The following is a 21,230-nucleotide window of genomic DNA, read 5'->3' as shown; positions in this document are numbered from 1 at the left end:
CCATCTGCCATTCTTTGGTCCACTGGCCCAGTTGATCAAAATCCTTCTGTATTCTTAGGTAACCTTCTTCACTGCCCACTAAACCACCAATTTTGGCGTCATCTACAAACTTACTAACATTCTCATCCAAAACCTTTACATAAATGACGAACAACAGTGGACCCAGCAGCCATCTTTGAGGTGCATCACTGGTCACAGACCGGATAAAAACAATGACTGCAGATGCTGGAAACCAGATTTTGGATTAGTGGTGCTGGAAGAGCACAGCAGTTCAGGCAGCATCCGAGGAGCAGCAAAATCGACGTTTCTAGCAAAAGCCCTTCATCGGGAATTAAGCTTTTGAAAAAGAAAAGAAAAAGATGCTTCAGGCAAAAGCCCCTCATCAGGAATAAAGGCAGAGAGCCTGAAGCGTGGTGAGATAAGCTAGAAGAGGTTGGGGGTGGGGCGAAAGTAGCATGGAGTACAATAGGTGAGTGGGGGAGGGGATGAAGGTGATAGGTCAGGGAGGAGGGTGGAGTGGATAGGTGGAAAAGAAGATAGGCAGGTAAGACAAGTCAAGGGGACAGTGCTGAGCTGGAAGTTCAGAACTAGGGTGAGGTGGGGGAAGGGGAAATGAGGAAACTGTTGAAGTCCACACTGACGCCCTGGGGTTGAAGTGTTCCGAGGCGGAAGATGAGGCGTTCTTCCTCCAGGCGTCAGGTGGTGAGGGAGCAGTGGTAAAGGAGGCCCAGGACCTTCATGTCCTTGGCAGAGTGGGAGGGGGAGTTGAAATGTTGGGCCACAGGGCGGTGTGGCTGATTGGTGTGGGTGTCCCGGAGATGTTCCCTAAAGCGCTCTGTTAGGAGGCGCCCAGTCTCCCCAATGTAGAGGAGACCACATCGGGAGCAATGGATGCAAAAAATGATATTAGTGGATGTGCAGGTAAAACTTTGATAGATGTGGAAGGCTCCTTTAGGGCCTTGGATGGAGGTGAGGGAGGAGGTGTGTGCACAGGTTTTGCAGTGCCTGCGGTGGCAGGGGAAGGTGCCAGGATGGGTGGGTGGGTTGTAGGGGGGGCGTGGACCTGACCAGGTAGTCACGGATAACTGTCTTTGCGGAAGGCAGAAAGGGGTGGGGAGGGAAATATATCCCTGGTGGTGGGGTCTTTTTGGAGGTGACGGAAATGTCGGTGGATGGTTTGGTTTATGCGAAGGTTGGTAGGGTGAAAATTGAGCACCGGGGTGTTCTGTCCTTGTTACGGTTGGAGGTGTGGGGTCTGAGAGCGGAGGTGCGGGATGTGGACGAGATCGTTGGAGGACATCTTTAACCACGTGGGAAGGGAAATTGCGGTCTCTAAAGAAGGAGGCCCTCTGGTGTGTTCTGTGGTGGAACTGGTCCTCCTGGGAGCAGATAAGGTGGAGGCAGAGGAATTGGGAATATGGGATGGCATTTTTGCAAGAGGTAGGGTGGAAGAGGTGTAATCCAGGTAGCTGTGGGAGTCGGTGGGTTTGTAAAAAATGTCAGTGTCAAGTCGGTCGTCATTAATGGAGATGAAGAAGTCCAGGAAGGGAGGGAGGTCTCAGAGATGGTCGAGGTAAATTTAAGGTCAGGGTGGAATGTGTTGGTGAAGTTGATGAATTGCTCAACCTCCTCGCGGGAGCATGAGGTGGCACCAATGCAGTCATCAATGTAGCGGAGGAAGAGGTGGGGAGTGGTGCTGGTGTAATTATGGAAGATCGACTGTTCTATGTAGCCAACAAAGAGACAGGCATAGCTGGGGTCCATACGTGTGCCCATGGCTACCCCTTTGGTCTGGAGGAAGTGGGAGGATTCGAAGGAGAAATTGTTAAGGGTGAGGACCAGTTCGGCCAATGAATGAGAGTGTCGGTAGAAGGGTACTGTTGGGGACGTCGGGAGAGGAAAAAACGAAGGGCTTGGAGGCCCTGGTCATGGCGGATGGAGATGTAGAGGGATTGGATATCCATGGTGAAGATGAGGCACTGGAGGCTTTATTCCTAATGAAGGGCTTTTGCCCGAAATGTCGATTTTGCTGCTCCTCGGATGCTGCCTGAATGGCTATGGTGACAGACCTCCAGTCTGACCAAGTATCATCAACCCACCACCGTCTGTCTCTTACTATCAAGCCAACTTTGTATCCAATTGACTAGCTGTCCCTGGATGACATGTGATTTAACCTATTAACTAGTCTACCATGTGGAACCTTGTCGAAGGCCTTGCTAATGCCAATGTAGCCTTTATGTATCTTCTTGGTCACCTCTTAAAAACATTCTTTCAAGTTTGTGAGACATAGCTTCCCATGCACGAAGCCTTGCTGACTATTTCTAATCATTTTTGCCTCTCCAAACATATGTAGGTCTTACCTCTCAGGATCCCCTCCAATAACCACTGACGTCAGGCTCACTGGCCTACAGTTTCCTGGCCTTTCCTTGCAGCCTTTTTTAAAATAATGGCACATTAGCCACATTCCAGTCTTCTGGCACCTCACTTGTATCTGTGATGATACAAATACCTCTGTGAGGAGCCCCACAATGTCTTCCCAAGCTTCCCATAATGTCCTTGATTAGGTCCCATGGATTTAACTACCTTTATGCATTGAAGACCTTCAGCACCTCCTCTTCTGTAAAGTGGAGTGTTTTCAAGACATGAATATTTATTTCCTGAGTTTCCTAGCTTCCATGTCTTTCTCCATAGTCGATACTAATGTGAAATATTTGCTTCCGATGTCACCCATCTCATGTGGTTCCACACATTGATGGCCTCATTGATCTGTAAAGGGCCCTATTTTCTTCCTAGTAACACTTTTGCCCTTAATATACTATGGAGAATCTCTTTGGATTCTCCTTTTACCTTATCTACCAAAGCTATCTCATGTCCCCATTTTGACTCCTGCATTGTAAGTGTACATCCATGCTCCCTATACTCCTGAAAGGATCCACTTAACATATGCTTCCTTCTTCTTCTTGACCAAAGCCTCAATATCTCTAATTTACGCTGCTCCCTACTCTTAGAGGCATAGTCACAGAGTCATAGAGATGTACAGCATGGAAACAGACCCTTCGGTCCAACCCATCCATGCCGACCAGATATTCCAACCCAATCTAGCCCCACCTGCTAGCAGCTGGCCCACATTCCTCCAAACCCTTCCTATTCATATAACCATCCAAATGCCTCTTAAATGCTGCAATTGTACCAGCCTCCACCACCTCCTCTGGCAGCTCATTCCATACCCATACTACCCTCTGTGTGAAAAGGTTGCCCCTTGGGTCTCTTTTATATCTTTCCCCTCTTGCCCTCAACCTATGCCCTGTAGTTCTGGACTCCCCGACCCTAGGGAAAAGATTTTGCCAGCCTTGTCCTTCACACTAACAGGAACGTTATCCCTGAGCTCTTGTTATCTTGCTTTTGAAAGCCTTCCACTTGCCTGATGTCCCTTTGCCTGTGAACAGCCTCCCCCAAAAGACTTTTGAGTTTTCCTGTCTAATACCATCAAAATTGGCCTTGCCCCATTGACAACTATAATTTCAACTTGTGAGATAGGTCTAACCTTTTCCATGATTATTTTAAAATTAACAGAAATATGGTCACTGGTCCCAAAGTGTCCCTATTAACACCTCATTCACTTGCCCTACCTTATTTCCCAAGAGGAGGTTGAATTTTGCCTCTCCTCAAGTAGGGGCACCTACTTACTGATTGAGAATGTTTTCTTGAACACACTTCACAAATTTCTCTCCATCCAGGCACATAACAGTATGGCAGTCCCAGTCAGTGTCTGGAAAATTAAAATCCCCTACCAATACAACCCTATTATTTTTACAGCTATCTGTGATTGGAAGGACAGATAGGAAAGTAGGGGAGGTGGCTAGCTCTGACATTTAAGGATGACATCAGGTAGGTGATGAGAGATTATATAGGTTCTGTGGAGAATAAGGTTGAATCCTTTTGGTTGGAAATTAGAAATTCTAAGAAGAAAAAGTTACTGATAGATGTGGTCGATAGGCTGCCAAATAATAACATCACACTGGGACGGGCAACAAAGAAAAAACTAATGCCTGTAAAAATGGTACAGCATTTATCATGGGGGATCTTAATCTACATGTCGATCGTTCAAACCAGCTTGGTCAAGGCAGCTTTGAGGAGGAGTTCATCGAGTGTATCTCCATTCGTTTTCTTGAACAGTATGGAATAGAAGTGTTGAGGGAGCCAACTATCCTAGATCTGATCCTGCATAATAGACAGGAATAATTAATGATCGCATAGTTAGGGATCACAGCATGGTTGAATTTAGAATACAGATGGAAAGTGAGAAGATAAAATCCAGTACCAGGGTCCTGTGCTTAAACAAAAGAGACTACAAAGGATGAGGGAGGAGTTGGCCAAAGTAGACTGGAAACAAAGACTTTATGGTGGGACAGTTGAGGAACAGTGGAGGACTTTCAAAGCAATTTTTCAAAGTGCTCAGCAAAATTGCATTCCAGTGAAAAGGAAGCACTATAGGAAAAGAGGTAATCTGCCAACGGTATCTAAGAAATTAAGGGAGGCTATCAAATTGAAAAATAAGGCATACAAAGTGGCAAAGACCAGTGGAAAATTAGAAGATTGGGAAAACTTTAAAAGGTCAACAGAAAACCACAAAAAAAGCTATAAAGAAAAGCAAGATAGATTATGAGAGTAAACTAGCTCAGAACATAAACATAGATAACAACTGTCTCTACAAATATATCAAGTGAAAAAGAGTGGCTAAGGTAAATATTAGTCCTTTAGCAGATGAGCAGGAGGATTGAATAATAGGAAATGATCAACTAGCCGACAGGTATTTTGTGCTGGTTTTCACAGTGGAGGGCATGAATAATATGGCAGTAGCTGACAAGGAGACGAAGGTAGGTGAGGACCTAGAAATGATAATTAACATGAAAAAGGTAGTGTTGGGCAAGTTGATGCAGCTAAAGGTAGTCAGGTCTTCTGGCCCTGATGGAAAGCAACCCAGGGTACTAAAGAAGATGGTGGGAGAAATAACAAATGTGCTCTGGGTAATTTTCCAAAATTCACTGGACTCTGGGATAGTTCCAGCAGATTGGAAAACAGCAAATGTGATGCCACTGTGTAAAAAAGGAGGTAGACAAAAAAGGGGAAGTATAGGCTGGTTAGCTTAACTTCTGTGGTGGGGAAAATGCTTGAATCTATTAATTAAGGAAGAAATAGCAAAATATCTAGATAGAAATTGTCCCATTGGGCTGATGCAGCATGGGTTCATGAAAGGCAAGTAAATTATTTTTAATAATTTACTGGAATTCCTTGAAGACATTGAGCAAGGTGGCCAACAGGGATCCAGTAGGTGTGGTGTATCTAGACTTCCAAAAGACATTCGACAAGGTGCTGCACAAAAGGCTGCAGTGTCACATAAAGGTACATGGAGTTATGGACAATGTATTGGCATGGATACAGGATTGGTTAACTAATAGGAAGCAAAGAGTGGTGAAAAGTGTGTGATTTTCTGGATGGTGTTCATTGATTAATGGTGTGCCTCAGGGATCAGTGTTGAGACCACAATTGTTTACCATTCATAATGATACATAGTGTGTCAAAGTTTGTGAATGATAATGAGATGAGTGGTATAGCAAAGAGTGCAGAGGACTCTGGAAGTTTGAAGAGGGATATAAATAGTTTAAGTGGGTGGGTAAAAGTCTGGCAGATAGAGTACAATGTTGATAAATGTGAAGTCATCCATTTTGGTAGGAATAACAGTAAAAAGGACTATTATTGGAAGGGTAAAAAATTGCAGTATGCTGTTATGCAGAGGGACCTGGGTGTCGTTGTGAAAGAATTGCAGAAGGTTGGTCTGCAGGTGCAACAGTTAATTAAGAAGGCAAATGAATTTTGTCCTTCATTGTTAAAGGGATTGAATTAAAAGCAGGGGGGTTGTGTTGCAGCTGTACAGGGTGCAGCTTGTGCTTGGACCAGAAGTGTTCTGTAAAGCAGTCACCCAGTCTGCATTTGGTTTCTCCAATGTAGAGTAGGCCACTTTGGTTGCAGTGATTACAATTCACAAGATTGGAGGCGGTACAGGTCAAATGCTGCTTCACCTGGAAAGACTGTTTAGGTCCTTGGTTGGTGAGCAGGGAGGAGGTAAAGAGGCAGGTGTTGCACCTTCTGCAGTTACATGGAAAGGTACCATTGTGAGTGGGGGTGTGGTTGGTGGTTGTGAAATGTGAAGTACAGATGGGGCAATGAGAAGAAGATATATTTGGTGGTGATGTTCCACTAGAATTGTCTGAATTGCTGAAGTGGTGAAGAATGATCCTTTGAATGGCCTAAACACCCATTACTTTTCTATCTTTCCTGAATACCTTGTACCAAACTGCCCATAATTTTTATTTGCAGATGATTAAATTGGGATGGATAAGGAATGGCTAAATTTCCTTTTACAGGTTTTAAAAATTCATTCATAAGATGTGATCATTTCAAGCAATGCCATTTTTTAAAATTGCCTTTGAGAGGGTGCAGTGAACGGCCGTCTTGAACTGCTTAAGTTCATGGGAGAAAGGATATTCATCACAGTATCAAAAAGGAGTTCCACAATTTGGATGTAGAGACAATGAAGGAACAGTGATACAATTTCAAATTGGCAATGGCATCTTGCTTGGAAAGGAGCTTGCAGATGGTAGTGTTCCCATATGTCTGCTATCCTTCCTTTTCTCAGTGGTAGAGGTCACAGATTTGTAAAGTGCTGTCATAGGAGCCATACTGAATTTCTACACTGCATCTTGTAGTTGGTACAGTGTTGCCTATGAAGAGAGAGAGAGAGAGAGAGAGAGAGACAAAGTGAATGTTGATGATGGTAGGTGGGGTGCTCGACAAACAAGTTGCTTTGTCTTGGTTGGTGTTGAGCTTCTTGACTGTGGTTGGAGCAGTACTCAGAGGGATGCAGATACTGGAGAGTCAGAGTCAAAAAGTATGGTGCTGGAAAAGCATAGCAGGTCAGGCAGCATGCGAGGAGCAGGACAGTTGACATTTCCGGCATAAGCCCTTTATCAGGAATATTCCTGGCAGACATGTTTTGATGATACAAGAATGAGCTCCTTGCTGCAGAGTTCTTAGTCTCTTATCTGTTCTTGTAACCACAGTACTTATATATGGTTTGTCCAGTTTAGGTTCTGCTCAATGGAAACTCTGGGATTTTGATATTGGGGGAATTCTCCAATGGTAACACCATGTGGTGATGTTTAGATTCTCTCTTACTTGAAGGAGAACAAAATTTGATTAAATAACTGGCTGGCACTTGTGGCACTTATTTTATTTACTACTCATCAGGGTGCATGCAGCTTGCTATATACAGTCATTCGCTGGTTCAGTAACTAAGGAGTCATAAATGATGTTAACTTTGTGAGATCATCAGCAAACATCTTCACTTCTAGCCTTACAATGGAGGGAAGGTAATTGGTAAAGTTGCTAAAGATCTTTAAGCCTAGCACACTACCCTATAAAACCTGCAATGATATCCTAAGATAACGATGATTGACCTCCACCAACCATAACTGCATCTTTTGCGCCAGATATGACTCCAACAAGCAGAGAGCTCCTCCCACTGCACCAATTCAAACTCCAATGACTTAACTTTCCTGGGGCTTCTTGACGTCACACTAGGTCAAAAGTAACCTTGACGTAAAAGACAGCGTCTCTGGCATTCGGCTCATGTCTATTCTTGGACCAAGGCTGAACCAATAAGACGAGGGACCAGCGTTCTGATGGAACCCAAACTGAACTTAAGCAAACTATCATAGCAATTGAAAACATTTTATTTGTTCTGCTTTTTTGTGGACTGGACATATCCGAATAATTCTCCACAGTGCCAGGCAGACGTTCCAATACTAGAACAATTTAGATAGGGGTATAGCTAGTTCTGGGGCATGTCTTCAGAACTATTGCTGAAATATTATTTGGGCCCGTGGCCGTTGTGAGATCCAGTGCAATCAGAAGTGTTTTGATAGCATATTGATTCATCGAATCCCTTCAGTGTTGAAGCAGGCCATTTGGTCCATCAAGTCTACATCGACCCTCCGAACAGCAACCCATCCAGACCCAAACTATCCCTGTAATTCTGCATTTCCTATGGCTCATCCAACCAGCCAGCACATCCCTGGACACTATGGGCAATTTAGCATGACTAATTGATCTAACCTGCACATCTTTGGAATGAATTGAATTGGTGGAGGGCATGAATAATATGGCAGTAGCTGACAAGGAGACGAAGGTAGGTGAGGACCTAGAAATGATAATTAACATGAAAAAGGTAGTGTTGGGCAAGTTGATGCAGCTAAAGGTAGTCAGGTCTTCTGGCCCTGATGGAAAGCAACCCAGGGTACTAAAGAAGATGGTGGGAGAAATAACAAATGTGCTCTGGGTAATTTTCCAAAATTCACTGGACTCTGGGATAGTTCCAGCAGATTGGAAAACAGCAAATGTGATGCCACTGTGTAAAAAAGGAGGTAGACAAAAAAGGGGAAGTATAGGCTGGTTAGCTTAACTTCTGTGGTGGGGAAAATGCTTGAATCTATTAATTAAGGAAGAAATAGCAAAATATCTAGATAGAAATTGTCCCATTGGGCTGATGCAGCATGGGTTCATGAAAGGCAAGTAAATTATTTTTAATAATTTACTGGAATTCCTTGAAGACATTGAGCAAGGTGGCCAACAGGGATCCAGTAGGTGTGGTGTATCTAGACTTCCAAAAGGCATTCGACAAGGTGCTGCACAAAAGGCTGCAGTGTCACATAAAGGTACATGGAGTTATGGACAATGTATTGGCATGGATACAGGATTGGTTAACTAATAGGAAGCAAAGAGTGGTGAAAAGTGTGTGATTTTCTGGATGGTGTTCATTGATTAATGGTGTGCCTCAGGGATCAGTGTTGAGACCACAATTGTTTACCATTCATAATGATACATAGTGTGTCAAAGTTTGTGAATGATAATGAGATGAGTGGTATAGCAAAGAGTGCAGAGGACTCTGGAAGTTTGAAGAGGGATATAAATAGTTTAAGTGGGTGGGTAAAAGTCTGGCAGATAGAGTACAATGTTGATAAATGTGAAGTCATCCATTTTGGTAGGAATAACAGTAAAAAGGACTATTATTGGAAGGGTAAAAAATTGCAGTATGCTGTTATGCAGAGGGACCTGGGTGTCGTTGTGAAAGAATTGCAGAAGGTTGGTCTGCAGGTGCAACAGTTAATTAAGAAGGCAAATGAATTTTGTCCTTCATTGTTAAAGGGATTGAATTAAAAGCAGGGGGGTTGTGTTGCAGCTGTACAGGGTGCAGCTTGTGCTTGGACCAGAAGTGTTCTGTAAAGCAGTCACCCAGTCTGCATTTGGTTTCTCCAATGTAGAGTAGGCCACTTTGGTTGCAGTGATTACAATTCACAAGATTGGAGGCGGTACAGGTCAAATGCTGCTTCACCTGGAAAGACTGTTTAGGTCCTTGGTTGGTGAGCAGGGAGGAGGTAAAGAGGCAGGTGTTGCACCTTCTGCAGTTACATGGAAAGGTACCATTGTGAGTGGGGGTGTGGTTGGTGGTTGTGAAATGTGAAGTACAGATGGGGCAATGAGGAGAAGATATATTTGGTGGTGATGTTCCACTAGAATTGTCTGAATTGCTGAAGTGGTGAAGAATGATCCTTTGAATGGCCTAAACACCCATTACTTTTCTATCTTTCCTGAATACCTTGTACCAAACTGCCCATAATTTTTATTTGCAGATGATTAAATTGGGATGGATAAGGAATGGCTAAATTTCCTTTTACAGGTTTTAAAAATTCATTCATAAGATGTGATCATTTCAAGCAATGCCATTTTTTAAAATTGCCTTTGAGAGGGTGCAGTGAACGGCCGTCTTGAACTGCTTAAGTTCATGGGAGAAAGGATATTCATCACAGTATCAAAAAGGAGTTCCACAATTTGGATGTAGAGACAATGAAGGAACAGTGATACAATTTCAAATTGGCAATGGCATCTTGCTTGGAAAGGAGCTTGCAGATGGTAGTGTTCCCATATGTCTGCTATCCTTCCTTTTCTCAGTGGTAGAGGTCACAGATTTGTAAAGTGCTGTCATAGGAGCCATACTGAATTTCTACACTGCATCTTGTAGTTGGTACAGTGTTGCCTATGAAGAGAGAGAGAGAGAGAGAGAGAGAGACAAAGTGAATGTTGATGATGGTAGGTGGGGTGCTCGACAAACAAGTTGCTTTGTCTTGGTTGGTGTTGAGCTTCTTGACTGTGGTTGGAGCAGTACTCAGAGGGATGCAGATACTGGAGAGTCAGAGTCAAAATGTATGGTGCAGGAAAAGCATAGCAGGTCAGGCAGCATGCGAGGAGCAGGACAGTTGACATTTCCGGCATAAGCCCTTCATCAGGAATATTCCTGGCAGACATGTTTTGATGATACAAGAATGAGCTCCTTGCTGCAGAGTTCTTAGTCTCTTATCTGTTCTTGTAACCACAGTACTTATATATGGTTTGTCCAGTTTAGGTTCTGCTCAATGGAAACTCTGGGATTTTGATATTGGGGGAATTCTCCAATGGTAACACCATGTGGTGATGTTTAGATTCTCTCTTACTTGAAGGAGAACAAAATTTGATTAAATAACTGGCTGGCACTTGTGGCACTTATTTTATTTACTACTCATCAGGGTGCATGCAGCTTGCTATATACAGTCATTCGCTGGTTCAGTAACTAAGGAGTCATAAATGATGTTAACTTTGTGAGATCATCAGCAAACATCTTCACTTCTAGCCTTACAATGGAGGGAAGGTAATTGGTAAAGTTGCTAAAGATCTTTAAGCCTAGCACACTACCCTATAAAACCTGCAATGATATCCTAAGATAACGATGATTGACCTCCACCAACCATAACTGCATCTTTTGCGCCAGATATGACTCCAACAAGCAGAGAGCTCCTCCCACTGCACCAATTCAAACTCCAATGACTTAACTTTCCTGGGGCTTCTTGACGTCACACTAGGTCAAAAGTAACCTTGACGTAAAAGACAGCGTCTCTGGCATTCGGCTCATGTCTATTCTTGGACCAAGGCTGAACCAATAAGACGAGGGACCAGCGTTCTGATGGAACCCAAACTGAACTTAAGCAAACTATCATAGCAATTGAAAACATTTTATTTGTTCTGCTTTTTTGTGGACTGGACATATCCGAATAATTCTCCACAGTGCCAGGCAGACGTTCCAATACTAGAACAATTTAGATAGGGGTATAGCTAGTTCTGGGGCATGTCTTCAGAACTATTGCTGAAATATTATTTGGGCCCGTGGCCGTTGTGAGATCCAGTGCAATCAGAAGTGTTTTGATAGCATATTGATTCATCGAATCCCTTCAGTGTTGAAGCAGGCCATTTGGTCCATCAAGTCTACATCGACCCTCCGAACAGCAACCCATCCAGACCCAAACTATCCCTGTAATTCTGCATTTCCTATGGCTCATCCAACCAGCCAGCACATCCCTGGACACTATGGGCAATTTAGCATGACTAATTGATCTAACCTGCACATCTTTGGAATGAATTGAATTGGTGGAGGGCATGAATAATATGGCAGTAGCTGACAAGGAGACGAAGGTAGGTGAGGACCTAGAAATGATAATTAACATGAAAAAGGTAGTGTTGGGCAAGTTGATGCAGCTAAAGGTAGTCAGGTCTTCTGGCCCTGATGGAAAGCAACCCAGGGTACTAAAGAAGATGGTGGGAGAAATAACAAATGTGCTCTGGGTAATTTTCCAAAATTCACTGGACTCTGGGATAGTTCCAGCAGATTGGAAAACAGCAAATGTGATGCCACTGTGTAAAAAAGGAGGTAGACAAAAAAGGGGAAGTATAGGCTGGTTAGCTTAACTTCTGTGGTGGGGAAAATGCTTGAATCTATTAATTAAGGAAGAAATAGCAAAATATCTAGATAGAAATTGTCCCATTGGGCTGATGCAGCATGGGTTCATGAAAGGCAAGTAAATTATTTTTAATAATTTACTGGAATTCCTTGAAGACATTGAGCAAGGTGGCCAACAGGGATCCAGTAGGTGTGGTGTATCTAGACTTCCAAAAGGCATTCGACAAGGTGCTGCACAAAAGGCTGCAGTGTCACATAAAGGTACATGGAGTTATGGACAATGTATTGGCATGGATACAGGATTGGTTAACTAATAGGAAGCAAAGAGTGGTGAAAAGTGTGTGATTTTCTGGATGGTGTTCATTGATTAATGGTGTGCCTCAGGGATCAGTGTTGAGACCACAATTGTTTACCATTCATAATGATACATAGTGTGTCAAAGTTTGTGAATGATAATGAGATGAGTGGTATAGCAAAGAGTGCAGAGGACTCTGGAAGTTTGAAGAGGGATATAAATAGTTTAAGTGGGTGGGTAAAAGTCTGGCAGATAGAGTACAATGTTGATAAATGTGAAGTCATCCATTTTGGTAGGAATAACAGTAAAAAGGACTATTATTGGAAGGGTAAAAAATTGCAGTATGCTGTTATGCAGAGGGACCTGGGTGTCGTTGTGAAAGAATTGCAGAAGGTTGGTCTGCAGGTGCAACAGTTAATTAAGAAGGCAAATGAATTTTGTCCTTCATTGTTAAAGGGATTGAATTAAAAGCAGGGGGGTTGTGTTGCAGCTGTACAGGGTGCAGCTTGTGCTTGGACCAGAAGTGTTCTGTAAAGCAGTCACCCAGTCTGCATTTGGTTTCTCCAATGTAGAGTAGGCCACTTTGGTTGCAGTGATTACAATTCACAAGATTGGAGGCGGTACAGGTCAAATGCTGCTTCACCTGGAAAGACTGTTTAGGTCCTTGGTTGGTGAGCAGGGAGGAGGTAAAGAGGCAGGTGTTGCACCTTCTGCAGTTACATGGAAAGGTACCATTGTGAGTGGGGGTGTGGTTGGTGGTTGTGAAATGTGAAGTACAGATGGGGCAATGAGGAGAAGATATATTTGGTGGTGATGTTCCACTAGAATTGTCTGAATTGCTGAAGTGGTGAAGAATGATCCTTTGAATGGCCTAAACACCCATTACTTTTCTATCTTTCCTGAATACCTTGTACCAAACTGCCCATAATTTTTATTTGCAGATGATTAAATTGGGATGGATAAGGAATGGCTAAATTTCCTTTTACAGGTTTTAAAAATTCATTCATAAGATGTGATCATTTCAAGCAATGCCATTTTTTAAAATTGCCTTTGAGAGGGTGCAGTGAACGGCCGTCTTGAACTGCTTAAGTTCATGGGAGAAAGGATATTCATCACAGTATCAAAAAGGAGTTCCACAATTTGGATGTAGAGACAATGAAGGAACAGTGATACAATTTCAAATTGGCAATGGCATCTTGCTTGGAAAGGAGCTTGCAGATGGTAGTGTTCCCATATGTCTGCTATCCTTCCTTTTCTCAGTGGTAGAGGTCACAGATTTGTAAAGTGCTGTCATAGGAGCCATACTGAATTTCTACACTGCATCTTGTAGTTGGTACAGTGTTGCCTATGAAGAGAGAGAGAGAGAGAGAGAGAGAGACAAAGTGAATGTTGATGATGGTAGGTGGGGTGCTCGACAAACAAGTTGCTTTGTCTTGGTTGGTGTTGAGCTTCTTGACTGTGGTTGGAGCAGTACTCAGAGGGATGCAGATACTGGAGAGTCAGAGTCAAAATGTATGGTGCAGGAAAAGCATAGCAGGTCAGGCAGCATGCGAGGAGCAGGACAGTTGACATTTCCGGCATAAGCCCTTCATCAGGAATATTCCTGGCAGACATGTTTTGATGATACAAGAATGAGCTCCTTGCTGCAGAGTTCTTAGTCTCTTATCTGTTCTTGTAACCACAGTACTTATATATGGTTTGTCCAGTTTAGGTTCTGCTCAATGGAAACTCTGGGATTTTGATATTGGGGGAATTCTCCAATGGTAACACCATGTGGTGATGTTTAGATTCTCTCTTACTTGAAGGAGAACAAAATTTGATTAAATAACTGGCTGGCACTTGTGGCACTTATTTTATTTACTACTCATCAGGGTGCATGCAGCTTGCTATATACAGTCATTCGCTGGTTCAGTAACTAAGGAGTCATAAATGATGTTAACTTTGTGAGATCATCAGCAAACATCTTCACTTCTAGCCTTACAATGGAGGGAAGGTAATTGGTAAAGTTGCTAAAGATCTTTAAGCCTAGCACACTACCCTATAAAACCTGCAATGATATCCTAAGATAACGATGATTGACCTCCACCAACCATAACTGCATCTTTTGCGCCAGATATGACTCCAACAAGCAGAGAGCTCCTCCCACTGCACCAATTCAAACTCCAATGACTTAACTTTCCTGGGGCTTCTTGACGTCACACTAGGTCAAAAGTAACCTTGACGTAAAAGACAGCGTCTCTGGCATTCGGCTCATGTCTATTCTTGGACCAAGGCTGAACCAATAAGACGAGGGACCAGCGTTCTGATGGAACCCAAACTGAACTTAAGCAAACTATCATAGCAATTGAAAACATTTTATTTGTTCTGCTTTTTTGTGGACTGGACATATCCGAATAATTCTCCACAGTGCCAGGCAGACGTTCCAATACTAGAACAATTTAGATAGGGGTATAGCTAGTTCTGGGGCATGTCTTCAGAACTATTGCTGAAATATTATTTGGGCCCGTGGCCGTTGTGAGATCCAGTGCAATCAGAAGTGTTTTGATAGCATATTGATTCATCGAATCCCTTCAGTGTTGAAGCAGGCCATTTGGTCCATCAAGTCTACATCGACCCTCCGAACAGCAACCCATCCAGACCCAAACTATCCCTGTAATTCTGCATTTCCTATGGCTCATCCAACCAGCCAGCACATCCCTGGACACTATGGGCAATTTAGCATGACTAATTGATCTAACCTGCACATCTTTGGAATGAATTGAATTGGTTGAAGGCTAGCAAGTGAGATGCTGCAGACCTCAAGAGGAGGCTGAGATAGATCATACAAACATGAGTTAAGAGCAGGAATAGTCCATTTGACCCTTCAAGTCTGCTCTGCTATTTAGTAAGATCACAGCTGATCTGATCTGATTATCCCATCTACCCTTTATAATCTTTCACCCTTTTTGTGACCAATAATCTATCTCTGACTTAAAAATATTCAAAGATTCTGTTTTCAATGCCTTTTGTGGAAGACAGTTCCAAAAGCTATTGACCCGTGGAGAAGAGAAAATGCCTCATCTTTGTCTTAAATTAACCCTTATTTTTAAATGGTATACTCTTGTTCTAAATTCTTCTACAAGAGAAAACATCCTCTCTACATCTACCCTGTTAAGCTCCCTCAGGATTGTAAATGCTTCAGCCAAGTCACACAATACTCCTCCACAAGCCAGTAGGTAGAAGCCTATTCTGACTAATTGCTCCTCACAAGCATCCCAGGTATTAGTCCTGTAAAATAAACACTATGCACTGCTGATGCTGATGATCTGAAATAAAAAGGAAATGAAACTCTTCATTATAGCCTGTTATTTATCCATCAGTAAGGGAATCAGTTTTATTCCTTTGTGTCCCACTTCAGTAAACTCTGAACATGGCATGATTTTGAAATTTTCTTCAACTGACTTCACGTCCATACCCAGTTCTTTAGGCTTCACAGGGTTATAGAGATGTATAGCATGGAAACAGACCCTTGGGTCCAATTTGTCAATGGCGACCAGATATCCTAACCTAACCTAGTCCTATATGCCAGCACTTGGCCCATAAACCTCTCAACCCCTCCTATTCATATGTCCATCTAGATGCCTTTTAAATGCTGTAATTGTACCAGCTTCTATCACTTCCTCTGGCATCTCATTCCATACACACACCACTCTCTGCGTGAAAAAGTTGCCTCATAGGTCCGTCTTAAATCTTGCCTGTCTCACCCTAAATCTAGGCCGTCTAGTTCTGGACTCCCCCAACTCAGGGAAAATATCTTGTCTATTTATCCTATCCATGACCCCCATAATTTTGTAAACCTCTACAAGGTCACCCCTCAGCCTCTGATGCTCCAGGGAAAACAGACCCAGCCTATTCCACCTCTCCCTATAGCTCAAATCCTCCAACGCTGGCAACATCCTTGTAAATCTTTTCTGAATCCTTTCAAGTTTCACAAAATATTTCCGATAGGAAGGAGACCAGAATTGCATGCAATATTCCAAAAATGACCTAATCAATGTCCTGTACAGCCACAACATGACCTCCCAATTCTTGTACTCAGAACTCTGACCAATAAAGGAAAGCACATCAAATTCCTTCTTCACTATCCTACTTACCTGCGACTCCACTTTCAAGGAATTATGAACCTGTACTTCAAGATCTTTTTGTTCAGCGACGCTTCCCAGGACCTTACAATTAAGTGTATAAGTCCTGCTCTGATTTGTTTTTCCAAAATGAAGCACCTCACATTTATCTAAATTAGACTCAATATGCCACTCCCCGGCCCATTGGTCCGTCTGATCAAGATCCCATTGTACTCTGAGGTAACCCTCTTCCACTCCACCTCCAATTTTGGTGTCATCTGCAAACTTACTAACTATACTTCCTACGTTCACATCCAAATCATTTTGGAAGTCCCAGCACTTGTCCTAGTGGCACACCACTGGTCAGAGGTCTCCAGTCCTCTCCTTACTCTGCAGACCTTTCTAATTCTCTCCAAAACTAACCTCTGATTTGCATTTGATTTTCTCACCAAGAATTATTGATGTGACAGTGGCTGCCTTAACTTTTCTGCTCCACTCAAACAATCTAATCTGTCTCCATCTAATCCTGTTGCACCCTCTTCTCTCAGATCTAATCCTGACTTTATTAAACCTGCTGACAAGGATGATGTTGCTATCATCTGGAAGGTAGAGATCTGTCAATCTTTACCTTGTAGAGGCTGAGCATCAACTCTCAAATACCTCCTCCCCCCTACACCAAGATCTCACCACTGAATCTCGAGCTGTTGTCTGCAGGACTGTAACTAATCTTACCCCCTCTGGTGATCACCCATAGCCTCTCACCAGATCGTCTCCCAACCCTCCACACCCCACTTCTATATTCTGCCCAAATTCTGTAAACAGCATTACTCTGGCAGACCCTTTGTTTCAGCCTGTTCTTTTTCCACTTCTTTCTTTCTTTTTTAACTGGTACTTTTCTATTCAATTCTCCTCACCTTAAATGATAAAATTCTGTTTGAGATATGCTAATTACTTGCTGAATCTGTATGCCAGCCTTTTGTGATTCATGTGCTGTGTCATCCAGATTTCTCCAAAACTCTGCAACCTCTCACCATTCAGATGATATGCTTCTGTTTAATACTCCTGCCAAAATGCATAATTTCACATTTTTCCACAGTACACTCCATTTACAAATTTTTGCCTACTCATTTAACCTTTTTATACATATTTGCAGCCTCAAGTCCTTTTCATAACTTATTTCTACATTGTGTCAGCAACAAATTTAGCACTGTGCCTTTGATGTCCTCAATCCAAACCATTTATACAGAATCATAGATTCATACAGCATGGAAACAGACCCTTTGATTCAACTAGTCCATGCTGACTGTGTTCCTAAACTAAACTAATCCCACTTGCTTGCATTTGGCTAATATTCCTCCAAACCTTTCCAATTCAAATGCTTTGTAAAAAAACAAATAATTCATCATTTCACTTTTTGTTTTATATTTAAATGATCAAAATAGAATATATACCGATTGTGAAAATGCTTTTCTGCCCATCAAGATCATGGGACATGTAAACTTAACTTCTTGACAACTGTATAAATTAAATAAAATCTAGGGAAAATAACACTGATCCCTTCAGTATAGTTTTTCCTGCAATATTTATTTTTTAGCAAAACTCAGTTGCACAGGTTGTTTAGCAATTTAGGATTGTGCCAATAGATCTCTCAGTTTACATTTGGGCATTGCCAACAGTTTACCGCATGCAATTTAATCATCTATCCACCAGACATAGTTAAGTAGATTTTCTGTATATTTCAGAAAAATTAACATCCCACTACCAATAGCAAATGGACAGCTAAATAGCTCCCTGCAGGTGTATGGACACTGAACATTCAAGTATTATGGGGAAATAAACTGGAAGTACATTAATTTGTAGAAAAATCCCTACTTCTCTTAAAGCAAATCTTGTCATTAAAGCAAAAGGCCATTCTAAAATAAAGCTTTTCTTCATAAGAGCAGTTGATATATATCTTGCAATATCTGAAATGGCTGAAAAATATTATCTATACTTACCAACACATGTTCGTCCACTACTGTCCAAGGTCATACCATTAGAACAAACGCACTTAAATGATCCGGGTGTATTCACACAATCAGCATTGGTGCACACGCCAGGGAAGACTTTACACTCATTTACATCTTTAAAGAATTACAATAGACTTCAGTTAGAAGCATCATAGTTTGATGTGGAGGTAGTGCAGAAAAATTACATTGAGGAAAAGAACAGTGATGAAATAGAAGGTATGACAAGATCAATGAGCTGAATGGTGTACTCCTGTTCTTTTTTTCCTAAGAATATACTTGCATTTTGATTAAAAGTCTTGCCCTAAAAATATGTTCCATCCTTAGCTCCAATTTTAACAGTTGTGATTTTTTTTCTATCTCTTACATCACTTCAATAGCTTGCTTTGCTTGTCTCCAATACTCTCCTTTCATTTGAACCCTTTTATTGGCATGACATAGTCATCTTAATACATTTGTTTTCTTCATTTGAGCTAACCTGAATTGGTAGCACTTGTTTGTGAAGGTTCAACCTTAATGTTGTAATTAAACCTGCTGAAAGGGGTGATACTGCTGATGCATATAGTGAATAATAGAAGACGTGGTTAGTAAGTTTGGGGATGACACTAAAATTGGTGGTATAATGAACAGCCAAGGTTACCTCAGAATACAAAGGAACCTTGATCAGATGGGCAAGTGAGCCGAGGAGTGTCAGATGGAATTTAGTTGAGATAAATGTGAGATGCTGCATTTTGTTAAGGCAAACCAGGGTAGGACTTAAACACTTAAGGTCCTGCGGAGTGTTGCCGAACAAAGAGATCTTGGGCTGCTGGTTCATAGCTTCTTGATAATGGAGTCACAGGTAGACAGGATGGTGAAGAAGGCATCAAGTATGTTTGTCTTTATTGGTCAATACATTGAGTATAGGAATTGGGATATCATGCTGCAGCTGTGCAGGACATTGATTAGGCCACTTTCAGAATACTGAGTTCAATTCTGGTCTACCTTCTATAGGAAGGATGTTGTGAAACTTAAAAGTGTTCAGAAAAGGTTCACAAGGATGTTGTCAAGGTTGGAGGGTTTGAGGTAAAGGGAGAGGCTGAATAGGCTGGGGCTATATTCCCTGGAGGCTGAGGGGTGACCTTGTAGAGGTATATTAGGGTCATGAGGTGCATGGATAGGTTGAGTAGGCAAGGTCTTTCCTCCAGGGTAGGGGAGTCCAGAACTAGAGGGCATAGGTTTAAGGTGAGAAGGGAAAGATTTAAAAGGAACCTAAGGAACAACCTTTTCATGCAGAGGGTGGTGTGAGTACGGAATGAGCGGCCAGAGGAAGTGGTGGAAGCTGGTACAATTTAGAAAGGGTTTAGAGGGTTATGGGCGAAATGCTGGCAAATGGGACTAGATTAGTTTAGGATCTAGTCGGCTTGGACAAAGTTGGACTGCAGGGTCTGTTTCTGTGCTGCACATCTGTATGACTCTATAAGCAGTTGGACCTGCTGAATATTTCCAGTATATCCTGTTTAAATGTAATAATAGAAATCTTCAAATATGTCAATAACAAACATCATCCTATTCTTAAGCTTTTACGTTACCTGAATAGGCATTTAAATTTCACATGCTTTTATTCAATTCTTCACAAACACTTACAGTCTTTAATTATTTGTTGCCGCTTATTAATATATATTATGTTCTAGCATTCAGAATTGACAGATAGCAAATAAGAAATGTAATATATTCAGGCAGAACTTTACATACCCTCACAGATTGTTCCATTAACTCTTGTGTATCCTCTAGGGCAGATGCTGTCTAAAAATAAAACATAATCATTATTTCAACAGCTATTTTAAAATAGAAAATATAACAAAGATGTGTAATTATTTTAACTTACAAGAAACTAGGAAGATGTTTGAATGGGTGCAATGGTTGTCATCATGATAGATTTGCAATGTTCCACTCATATTTTGTGACACAATTTACAAACTCAACAGGAAAGCCTTTAACCTAAAATGGCAATAAACCTTTGTTTTAAAAGATCACCTTTCATATGTTAAATAAAATTGGCAATTCAGAGATTACTTTTAATCTGATATTTTTATTACTTAACACAATAATGCACATTTGCAGATGAAACAAAATTTAGTGGGATGGTAAATAGGAGAATATGGTCAGATGGGTTGATCAGAAGCAAATGGAATTCAATCTGGATAAATGTAAGATAATGTTCTTAGACAGGACAAACAAGGCAAGGGAGTAAATGTTAAATGCAGGACCTTGGGAAGAACTAAGCAACAGAGTGACCTTAGAGTGCAGGTACAATGGTCACTTAAGGTATCAGGGCTGATGGATAAAGTGGTCAAGAGGGCATATGGTATACTTGGCTTTGTTAGTAAGAGTAGAAAGTTTAAGAGCAAGGAGGTTATGCTGAAACTGTATAAAATATTGGCTAGGCCACAGTTAGAATACTATGTGCAGTTCTGGAATCCATATAATAGGAAGGATATGATAGCACCAGAAAGTTTGGAGAGGAGATGCACTAGCATGTTGCCTGATTGTAGAATTTCAGTTATACAAAGAGATTGTTCAGATTGGGGTTGTTTTCCTTAGAGTCATAGAGTCACAGAGATATAGAGCACAGAAACAGACTCTTCCGGCCAACTTGCTCATGCCGACCAGATATCCTAACCTAATCTCATCCCATTTGCCCAGCACTTGGCCCAAATCCCTCTAAACACTTCCTATTCATATACTCATCCAGATGCCTTTTAAATGCTGTAATGGTACCAGCCTCCACCATTTCCTCTGGCACCCTGTGTGTAAGAAAGTTGACCCTTACATCCATTTTATATCTTTCCCCTCTTACCCTAAACGTATGCCCTCTAGTTCTGGACTCCCGCACTCCAGGGTAAAGACCTTGTCTATTTATCCTATCCATGACCCTCATGATTTTATAAACTTTTACAGTTATC

General features: G+C 41.8%; 1 protein-coding gene across 1 annotated transcript in view; it reads right to left on the bottom strand.

The window, feature by feature from the left end:
* Positions 1-21,230, bottom strand: part of LOC132834735 (fibrillin-1-like) — a 589,699-nt gene that overhangs the window by 200,162 nt on the left and 368,307 nt on the right. Inside the window, exons 22-23 of the mRNA XM_060853700.1 lie at positions 20,020-20,070; positions 18,277-18,402 (exon numbers count right to left, since the gene is read on the bottom strand). Of these exons, the coding sequence (XP_060709683.1) occupies positions 18,277-18,402; positions 20,020-20,070 (177 nt within the window). The remainder of the gene's footprint in view (positions 1-18,276; positions 18,403-20,019; positions 20,071-21,230) is intronic.

This window comes from Hemiscyllium ocellatum, chromosome 42 (assembly GCF_020745735.1).
Source record: "Hemiscyllium ocellatum isolate sHemOce1 chromosome 42, sHemOce1.pat.X.cur, whole genome shotgun sequence".
Lineage (NCBI taxonomy): Eukaryota > Metazoa > Chordata > Chondrichthyes > Orectolobiformes > Hemiscylliidae > Hemiscyllium > Hemiscyllium ocellatum.
The sequence above is the reverse complement of the archived record's forward strand: the minus strand, read 5'-3'. Positions and strand labels throughout refer to the sequence as shown.